Genomic DNA, 10,706 nt, shown 5'->3' on the forward strand with positions numbered 1-10,706 from the left:
TCTTCTCCCCTCACTAGGACCCGCTTCCGTCTTGGTGGCGGTTGTACTTTCCTGGCCTGGCACATGGTCAGGGCCCCATAAATGTCAGTGAAATAACTGAGGAGAAAACAGCTGTGGGGTCGTGGGCCCAGAAGACGCAGGGAAGAGCAAGCCCGAGACCGCGCCCACCCGGAGCTGCGAGAGGGAACGAAATGCAGGGGCGGGGTCTGGGCGGGGCCTTGGTGCTTTAAGGAGGAGCCTCGGGACTTCGGGGCGGGGCGTCAGGGTTGCAGCAGGGCGGGCCTGCAGGGCTCCCCAGGCTTCCTGCCTTCCGCCGCCGCTGGGGGACGCCCGCGCTCGTGGCGCCGCGACTCCGCTGGGGAGGCGCCGCGCGCTCTGGGCAGCTGGCGCCGCAACTCCGCGCTCTGGCTCAGTCGTCCCTTCTGCTGCCGTCGCCACCGGGCGCGGGTTCGCTTGTCCCCGGGCTGGTGCTCTCCGGCCGCCCGCATCTCCCTGCCGGGCCGCCACCGCCGCCGCCGTGCAGTGAGTGGGGCGGGTGCGGGGCCTGAGGGGCTGGGGCTCGGGAGGGCCGGGCATAAGGAGAATCCCGAGCCGGGCGACCGGGGCAGCTGGGTTGAGGAGAATCTGGCCGGGAAAGGGGCGCTCGGAGTCGGGAGGTGGTGGGACCGCACTGAAGGGACTGCGGGGATCCCGGGCCGCGCGCCCCGGGACCGACACTAGCTCGCCGCGGGGCTGCTCGTGGTCGAATGGCAGGGCCTGATCGCGGATTCCCGGGCTGGCTCGCCGGGGTTGCGCGGTCTCAGCGGTCCCAGGGTACCCGCGCCACCGCGCGCGCTCAGCCGGAGATCGGCGGCCCCCGCCGGGACCCGGAGTATCGCCCGCCCCACGCCTGGGCTGGGGTCGGGGTAGGGGCTTTGCTTGAGCGGCTATCGCAAATCGCTGCCCCCAAGGGGCAGAAATTAGTGCTTTTGGGGGGGTGGTGCTTTTTAGCCACCACTTACTCCAGTTTAAGGCGGACAGCAAGGCTTTTGAGCCCTCTCTTCGGGAATTTTTTGCCCCAAAGAGACACCCAAGATGTGCAGCTGAGCTCCTTATGCTCACGTGTGTGTTGTGGCAATTTTAAATGCCTGGTGTCAGAGCTGATAAATGGCTGTGGTAATGGGGAGCCCCTGAAGCACCTGCTGGGCCGACTGGGGTGGGGGTTGAGTCTGGAGGTGAGATGGGGAATATGAAACGTGACAGAGATCCTATTTGGATATTGTGCTGAAGTTAGCATGTTTCATTTTAAGTACATAAATCCACTTTTAGGACTTTGATAGAAGAGGCTTCAGTGGCAACGAGGTTCCGGATGACCCGGTTTGGCTGAGAATGTCTGGGGTAGCATAAGTGCCTCTTACCATTTCCCCCTGGCATGTTCATTTTCTCACTGTCCTAAATGCTCAGGTACACCCTAGCATTCCCAGGCTAGGAAAGAAGCCAGGGGACAGCATTTATCATAGGCCTGACCCCAAGATTGAGATGTTTTCAAATGAACAAACATATAGTTAGGAAAAGGAAAATAATCTTTTTTTGTGCAATGTTTGTAGACTGAGGGAACTTGCCCTGTGGTTTTAAACTATCAGTCCATAGTGATACTTTGGGGTTAGGCATAAGTCTGAATAAGCATCAAGGATTTAGTGGTCAGGATGGCCATAGGTGCCATTCCTAAATTTTGTGGGATTTAAATTTTCATAGTTCATATTTTGACGAAAATATTACCACATAAAGGAATCCTAGGGTGAATCCTATGAGTCGCTGTCATGCGTCTTTTGGATTTTGCTATTTGGGGATTATTTAAAATGGAATGCACATATTTGCTTGGCTCTGGCTTTACCTTGGAGATAGTCCTGAGTCATGCTTTAGAGAAGTTCCTGCTGTGAAGGCCTTAGATGTCTGATGGCCTCTGTACAAGCTGGATGCTCCTCTTTACCCATAGTTCTCCTTTCTGGAGTTTTGGGGAAAGAAGGACCTAGGGGAGATTCTAAGCAGATTAATGGCATTGTCCATATTTGCCCTGTCTCTAGGTAAATTATTTGTATTCCCACTTTCAGATTTCCCAATTTATCACAGAGATTTTATTTATGCTATTGCCACTAGTACTTTTACATTTGTATAATACTTGCCAGCTTGCGAATGGCTTTAGATTTAGGATCTCAGCTGTTTTCTCCATTTCCTCAAAGAAGCAGCTTTGAGAGTGATTTAATAAGAGTGATTTACTTCGATTTACTAGACAGTGATTTACTCAAGGTCTCAATTACTAATGGAGCGGCATTGGAATACAGGTCCTCACCGGTAAATCCAGCCCTCTTTTCTCTGCACTGGCCTGCATGTCACTTCAGAACCCTAGTCTTGATCCATTAGCCTTTAGGTCAGTTGCTTTTGTCATTTTGCCTAACATGGTGTGATTCGTTTTGGGAAGGTGGTGCTATGCCAGTTTCATCTTGCAGAAACTGAGGGTAAGAGGAACTTGATGCCTCTTTGACTGGGGTCATTCAGCTATTTAGTATTAAGGCCACTTTTCAACATAGACCTCCTTTCTTCTAGACCACATGGTTGAGAGAGGAGAAAGAGCTGCAGTGGCATGGTTAAGGATAACCTAACATTAGAATCATATTCTCCTTTTGCTCCTGGCTGCTTGTGCCGGCCTGTATGTGAATGTTAACCCAGAAGATTCCTTTAGATGTCGTTGAACTAGTTATTATAAAAAGTATTTCACTTTCAAACTCCCACGTTTCAAGAACAGAGAGACTCAGTATAAAGGTAATTTTAAAGGTATGTATAGATGGAGGGAATTTGTTTGCATCATCTTTTCTGAAGGCCGGACACAAAGGTTTCAGTAGAAAGGACTTTTTAAAAGGCTACTTGGAAATTCCAGGAAGGCAATACTTCTGGGGTTTTATTATTTATTTTATTTATAGTTTGGAGGTGTATATTGCAATGTATTGGTTGTTATAAAGGAGTAGGACTTTTGCCCCGGGGATTTCTTAGTCTATAGCAGAAATGACAAGCCCAGAATATTGGTATTTAATTGGTTCTTCATAACCATGAAGCTGTAATTGCAATTCTATAATGGTGAGAGGCTTTTAGGGATTCTTAGGTTGTTGTTTAAGTTGTTAACATGTTCAGTTGTGCGTTCTTCAGATTTGCCACTTTAGACAATTCTAAACAATTGCTTTTAAGGCTCCTATAAATTCTTCAGTATGTGTTCCTTAATTACCTGTTAACATTATACTGTCAGAATTTGTTAGTGGCAGTTAACCTTGGAAACTAAACTTGGGTGAATTTTTAGTATTGTTTTATTTTCTTTGGGAAGGGGCAGCCAGTCCCAGCCAGTTGTTCCACAAGAATTTTATTGGCACCCACGGTTAGAATTGCACACACGGATCTTTTCAGGTCAGCTGATTTAAGATGTTTAGTAAGGAAAGTCAGTTTGAAGGAAATTTTTTTTCATTGTTACCTTCCTAATCTCCATTCCTGCCAAATTTTCTGAAATGTTAGATTTTTCTTTGCCTCCATTCATCAGATAAAACAGGCCCTTTCAATGCTCATTGCAAGATCTTCGTTCTGCTGCCTGTCTTGTGGTCATTTAATTTCTCATTAAGCCCTCCACTGGAGACCTCGCCAGAAGGGAGAGATGAAAAGCAAATGAATCATTTTCTAATTGTTAGCAGCTCTGGAAAATGATATAGTAGAAGGCATTGAAGCTATTCCGGTAAAGTCTTTTGGATTATTTCATTCATCCGTGTTGCCTCTGAGCTGTTCCCAATAGTATAGATGCAGATGCTGGTTATTCAGCTATCAGATAACCAGGTATCTTCCAGCTTTTTTTGCTTCTTTCTCTATTTTAGCATCTGCACAGAGGATATTTAGAAAAAAAGAGTAGAGAGAAAATTTAAGCCAATCAATACTATTTCTCTTAAAGCCTTTATTGAACAGTTTGATTTTTTGGACAGTTTAGTCATCGTTATTGGAAGCAACTAATAGTAACTTTTGTTTTATTTTGCTCTGTCTTATACACAAGTCTAGGGAGGCTTTTGGGTGCTTTTTAAGAAACATGGGCTTATATAGACTCCCACAATTGCTTTCCTGAATTATTAAGCTTGAGGTTTCATTACATCTTTGTACTGGAACTTTGGCTTTTGCTGTGGAGCAGATTCAGGGGCATCAACTAATTTTCTTTTTATGGCTGCTCAAGAAGTTATGTTGTTTTGACTTAGCAGTAAAAAAGAGAAAAAAGATTAGTAGTGGACAGACCTTGCATTAGAGCTGTTAACATTGATGATGTCCGGTTTTTTTTTGTCTGTAGTCTCCCGTTTCTTATTTAACCAATTAGATATTCATGGTTTGGAGTTCTGTATGTCATTTAAGACAGAGGACAGCAGCTATCAATCACACTAGTACGTAGGTTCCTGCCATTTTTCTAGCCCTACAGGAATTTCTAAAAGCCCATTGTTACTTAGACTGCGTTACTGTTAAATTTGTAAATAAATGCCTACTGGGTTGGATAGGGATTAATAGATGGTTGTAGGGAGTCTAAAGTTGACCCTTTTCAATATCTTGGGTCTTGGATTCTGTTCTTTCAGTTTCCACCCCAGAAGGGGACTTAGGGAAAGATCTAGACTAGAAGTCAGAAAACCCAAGTTCTTATTTAGTTACTTCCCAGCTGTGGGGCCTTGAGTAAGTCTCTTCTTCTGTTCTGTTTCTCTGTTTTGCATCTTTGAAATGGGAGCAGTAATTCATGCTCTTTTTACAGTACCAGGGATGTGGGGAAAAGGCTTTTATGTCCCTATCTCTACTTAAATTGTTTATTTGTTCTAGAATCCCTTCTCGGAATGTCCTAATTTTCCTTCAGGGTTCAACTGCTCCATTTTCCCATTTGGAATTTTTCTTCCTCTTTCTTCCCACAGGCCTCTGCTGTTTCCATCTATTATATAGCACTTTTGAATTCTGTTCTGTATGTTTTGCATGTTGCCTTTCTCCATATAGTGAAGGCTCTAAGAGGGCAAGAATTGTACCTTCCATATTTCTGTGTATCCACATCAATCACTTAGTTATGGTCTGTCTCAGTAACCGAATCAGATGCTTGCAAGACAGATTGGTTAAGCCTGTTTCTTAGTTGTTTACTTCAAATACTGTTTGTGAAGAAAGTCAGAGGAATGAAAGGTTGTGACAACAGCCGTGAATTTAACATTTGTTCTATTTCTCACCGTATAGCATGTGGAGCCTATCTATATCCAACTGCTGAGCATGGAGAATAAAAACTGACTCCACATCATCTGGTCCACATTTTAGCTTGTTTGCTTTGAAGAATTTGCAAGGTGGAGAAATAGATGCTTCAGGCTCTGATTTCAGCCCATGCTGTGCTATGCAAATGTTCTCTACATGCCTCAGTGACCTTTTGAGAAAGAGCCTTTGTGATCTTCTGTAGCTAGGGCCTGTTCTGGGAATTGTGTGCCAGATTCCTCTAAAAGTGGGAAAAGTGGATCTGTTCAGAAACCACATAAAAAAGAAAAAGCTTTTCCTAGATAAGTCCCTGTTTCTTACCATCTCTAGCCAGAGCTTTTGAAATTTGCTCTGCAGTTTGCTTTGCGTGTTGATTTGGGAAGTGAAATGTGTGAAAGGGAACTGACTAAAAAGCAAGTCAGTAGCAGGGAAACTGTTTAAGTGCTTCTGAATTGTAGATAAAAATAAATCCAAACTGACATCATTAGGATCTGGGTGTTTTATCAATGTCTTATGGCAGGCTTTCCATAAATGCTAGCTGATTGATCCTTAACCAGATTTGTAATATTCTTTTTGCCCCAAATTGTGCTCTTATGATTTGATATTTAAATTGTTTTCTATTTGTTTTGATTATTTTACAAAGTGAAATGCATCATTATTAAAAGTATAATTAGCTTTTTTGTTATAAAATAAATACTATTCTGATGATGTATTTTTCTTGGAAAGTAATAATGGTGTCTTGGGACATTTATGATTTTTAATACTGAGATGTTTACTTTATGTAGCTGAAATGCTAAAGAAAAGAGTTTCCCCTTTTCTTCCTTTCTCTTAAATGAATTTTTTAATAAGAACCATAATAGGTTTTCAGCAGGATAAGTTGCAGAGTTAATCATAATGTTTTCCTACAGAACTTCTGCAAACTATATTTTCAGAGAAGATAGGTAGAATTTGAATGACTACTTTATTTCCCAGGCTTTTCTCTAAACCTGGATGGTTTTTCTTTGAAAAGAATGTCAGTCTCTAGGGAAATGTTCAGGATGTACTGGTGATCCTTGTAGTAAGGACAGAGGACACATAGAAAACCCTCAGGGACAAGTTTCTTCTCTGAATCTTTGCCCTGTAGCGGGTTTTAATTGATCAAAGATGAGTATCTTTCTGGCGTTTGACCTGCACTGTTAGGTGATAAGATCTTTCTTCTCTATTTTCATAATTACAGTGCTATCCCATGTCTTTTTTTTTCTCCCGAAGCTTCCCTGGAACCTGGGCTCCCAGAGACGTAGCACTGGAACAGATGGATAATGGAGACTGGGGCTATATGGTGAGTGACTCATGCAGATGCATTTTGGAGGCCTGGCAAATTATATTTATGTGTGTCTTTTTCCCCTTCTTATGTATTCCTAGCCACAATTAAGTCATAAGAATGAAAATTGTGAATTTGTGTAACCCTGCCCCTTTAATTACTGTAAACAGATTTTGGGGGTGTTTTTGTTTTATTTGGTGTTTATATGTAAACAAACTTAATATGAACTCTCCAGATAACTTTTTCCCCCTTTATTATAGAAGTTGTAGGTTTACAGAACAATCATGCATAAAATACAGGGTTCTCTTATACCACTCTGTAGTTAATACCTTGCATTAGCGTGGAACATCTGTTACAATTGATAATAGCACATTTTTATAATTGTTTTATTAACTATAGTCCATGGTTTAACTTAGGGTTCACTGTATGTGTAGTGTAGTTCCATGGATTTTTTTTTTAATTTTCTTGTTACCATATACACACTGTAACATTTCCCCTTTTAATCGCATTTGATATATATTTCAGTGCTGTTAATTCTGTTCGCAATGTTGTGCCACCTCCAGGTAACTTTTTATAATCACTTTTTTGAGTGATGCCACAACTTTTTGTTCTTTAAAGTATGTTGCTCTTAAAACTCTTCCTTCATGGAAAAGTGACTATTAAAAGGATCTAGTAGATAATAGTACAGAGGATATTTTCTTGTGGTTAGGGAAATGAATAGTTGACAAGATGCCTTTTCTCCCACTCACGCTTTGTGTACTTCTCTGAATTTTTGTATTCATTTGTTCAGAAATATTTTACTTATCTGGTGCCTGAAGTATCTGTCTGTCTGTATGTATTTTTTCTTAGATATGATTTTTGAAACCGATGTTATGTGTTATTCAGAGAACACTGCTTCTCAAAATTAAAGGCCAGATTGCAACATTAAAGTTACTAAAATGAATACACTATCAGATTGCAAAATTTCAAAGTTCCTGTTAGCTTTGGGTATATGATGATTTTGTGGCTATGCTGTAGTGATTAAGCTGTACATTTTAACTTAGTATTCGAAACTATTACTTTCTGTGAAAAAATTATCAAGGTTAGGCCCTCACAAACTTTTTTATTTTTATAACAAATTTCATGATTTTACCCCCCTTTTTAAGGGATAAAAAACACCAAGACATGTTGAAAGGTGATGTATTTAGTAGATATTTATATTATAAGATCATTTCTTATTCTATCTTATGTTAAATCATGTTAAGAAAAATGAAGTCTTTTTTTTTTTGAAATCAGAAAAAAGCTAAAATGAGTATATTTTAGTTTATATTTTCCTTTCCTACAATATACTCTGGCCTGAAAACTGGCCTAGAGACTGGGCCTGAAATTAAATGGCTCTGGAAGTTCATGCCTTCTATTCTTTGAATAAACCTTTAAAGAATTGGATTTATCCTTCTTTTTTTCTATTGAAAGCAAATGTTAGATCCCTTCATCTGGGTAGGTTTATCCTTGAAAGTAAAGCTTTTACATTACTGGCATTATAGGATTGGTGAATACATTATAGCCTGAAGGAATCTTTTGCTTTGCTCATTACCATTAACTTTCTAAATTTGTCAAAGTTAGGATCTTTAAACAATTTCAGATGACTGATCATTTTTTAAAAAAAATTTCAGATGACTGACCCAGTCACATTAAATGTAGGTGGACACTTGTATACAACGTCTCTCACCACACTGACGCGTTATCCGGATTCCATGCTTGGAGCTATGTTTGGGGGGGACTTCCCCACAGCTCGAGACCCTCAAGGCAATTATTTCATTGATCGAGATGGACCTCTCTTCCGATATGTCCTCAACTTCTTAAGAACTTCAGAGTTGACCTTACCCCTGGATTTTAAGGAATTTGATCTGCTTCGGAAAGAAGCAGATTTTTATCAGATTGAGCCCTTGATTCAGTGTCTCAATGACCCTAAGCCTTTGTATCCTATGGATACCTTTGAAGAAGTTGTGGAATTATCTAGTACTCGGAAGCTTTCTAAGTACTCCAATCCAGTGGCTGTCATCATAACCCAGTTAACCATCACCACCAAGGTCCACTCATTGCTAGAAGGCATCTCAAACTATTTTACCAAGTGGAATAAGCACATGATGGACACCAGAGACTGCCAGGTTTCCTTTACTTTTGGACCCTGTGATTATCACCAGGAAGTTTCTCTCCGGGTCCACCTGATGGAATACATTACAAAACAAGGTTTCACGATCCGCAACACCCGAGTGCATCACATGAGTGAGAGGGCCAATGAGAACACAGTGGAGCACAACTGGACTTTCTGTAGACTGGCCCGCAAGACAGATGACTGATCTCCAACCCAGGAGAATTTTCTGGAAACTGACTTTCCAAGAGATGAGAGAGACTGATTTTTTTTTTTTTTAAATCACGTGTGGGGTTTCTTTTGTTTGTTTGTTTGTTTGTTTGTTTTAAATATTTGTATTTATTTGAAGGCATTGAGGATCAGGAAGGAAGTTTTGTACTTTAGCAGACTCCTCGTGTTTCCTTCACCCAGAGTATGCATGTGCCTGTTCAGAGTCTCCAGATACCTTTTTTATAAAAAGAAGTCTGAAAATCATTATGGTATATAATCTACCCTTTAACAGAGCTTTTTTTATTACAGTGCTAAAATGGTTTCTGATTAAATGGTCCCTAACTCAACTAGAAGGCTAAAACTGCAAGACTGAAAGAATAAGCAGAGTATTCATGATGCCTTTGAGGAAAATCAAAACATCATGTAGGGTGACCTTGTGTCCAAACCAATAAGCAGTATTGTGCTGTTAAAGGAAAACTGTTCCAGTCATTTAAAAGCTCTTGTTAAGTGCTGCTTTTTACAGTTATGACAACTGTTTCTTTCTATGCATATAAATCAAGCAACCAAATATCTGTAGCCATGGAAATGTCTGACTAGAAATATTTACATTGGATTCTGAAATAAAAAATGTCCCTGTGGTAGAAATCTTACTTTTTATGCCTGGTGCAGTATAATTCCAAAGTGTACTGTCTACCAGAAAAAAGCTAATAAAAAGTGAAATATGAAAATTAGGTTTGTATTTATTATTATTCCTTAGGTGGAAAATCACTTTTCTCCTCTAAAATAAGCACTGTTTGTTTTATGTTCTAATATAGCACATCTGTATTTGATTTGAGAGGACCCAGTGGAACCTTAGGTTGTAGTGAACTTTATGTGTCATTGAAGCAGGAAGGAATTATTAGTATTGTCTAAAAGAATATGTTTTGAACAATGAACATACAATTTGACAAATTTTTTTCAAATAGGACTTGAGGATTACAGATTTTTCCACAATAATCCACCACTTGTCATAGCTCTGAAGATGATCCTACTTCCAGTTTTGTGCCAATAAGCATAGGAACAAATGGACTTTTGAGCCATTTTACTCTAGTATATTGTGTCTTATTGGAGTTAAGTTTCTGAGCAGAAAAATTAAATTGCAATGAAGGAAGGTTCTGGAACAGTTTAAGAAATGTATATACTTTTGTTTATTGTGGGTTTATTTTACATAAATCATTTGATTCTGTTTCTTGAAAGTTACGCACATGAAGGAATTTTCCTAGTTTGCTAGAACATGTTATAAAAGGAAGTCATGTTAATTTCTTCCCTTATTTTCAAAGGAAAGAGTGGAGCTCTGAGGCTGTGTGCCCTGGGGCAAGTCATTCCTTTTCTATTTATCTCTATGAGAAGATCCTGAAATTCTCTGTCTGAAAGGGGTTGTGAACTCTAACCTACATCCATTTTGGCCCATGTCTCTCTGAACTTTTGTTTTACGAGTTGACGTATAACCAACATCCAGAAACCTATAATTGTCCCCTTTTCACCATCTTCAAATTAAAATCCCTTAATGTTATTGACAGGTTACTGGGTTTCAGTAAATCGGTGTACTAGTATGAGGCTATCCTTTTGGAAAATTGTCTCCTTTAAATCAATTGGTGGTTAACTAAAACAAAACAAAACCCAACCAGTTTTCTGATTTTGAGTTAGCTGAGGTAAATGTGAAGTAGAATGATTTGGGTAGAAAACGGGTATGGAAATGGGAATAATACTGGTGGTTAAAATTTTTTTATGGCTAAGAACTACAGAGGTCTTGTCCTTATCCAG

General features: G+C 40.2%; 1 protein-coding gene across 3 annotated transcripts; it reads left to right on the forward strand.

Annotated features, from left to right (window-relative positions):
• The first annotated feature begins 397 nt into the window (after positions 1–397).
• Positions 398–10,026, forward strand: KCTD6 (potassium channel tetramerization domain containing 6). Of its 3 annotated transcripts, none has more exons than XM_037799216.1 (4): positions 591–2,495; positions 2,584–2,811; positions 6,511–6,580; positions 8,215–10,026. In XM_037799216.1, the coding sequence occupies exons 3-4, from the start codon at positions 6,554–6,556 to the stop codon at positions 8,899–8,901; spliced, it is 714 nt and encodes a 237-aa protein (XP_037655144.1). In that variant the 5' UTR covers positions 591–2,495; positions 2,584–2,811; positions 6,511–6,553; the 3' UTR covers positions 8,902–10,026. The 3 variants fall into 3 exon arrangements, with proteins under 3 accessions (XP_037655159.1, XP_037655144.1, XP_037655153.1); XM_037799225.1 differs by having other exon boundaries at positions 2,584–2,799; XM_037799231.1 differs by lacking the exons at positions 591–2,495; positions 2,584–2,811 and adding an exon at positions 398–522.
• Positions 10,027–10,706: the final 680 nt, after the last annotated feature.

Source organism: Choloepus didactylus, chromosome 1, assembly GCF_015220235.1.
Source record: "Choloepus didactylus isolate mChoDid1 chromosome 1, mChoDid1.pri, whole genome shotgun sequence".
NCBI classification, from domain to species: Eukaryota; Metazoa; Chordata; class Mammalia; order Pilosa; family Megalonychidae; genus Choloepus; species Choloepus didactylus.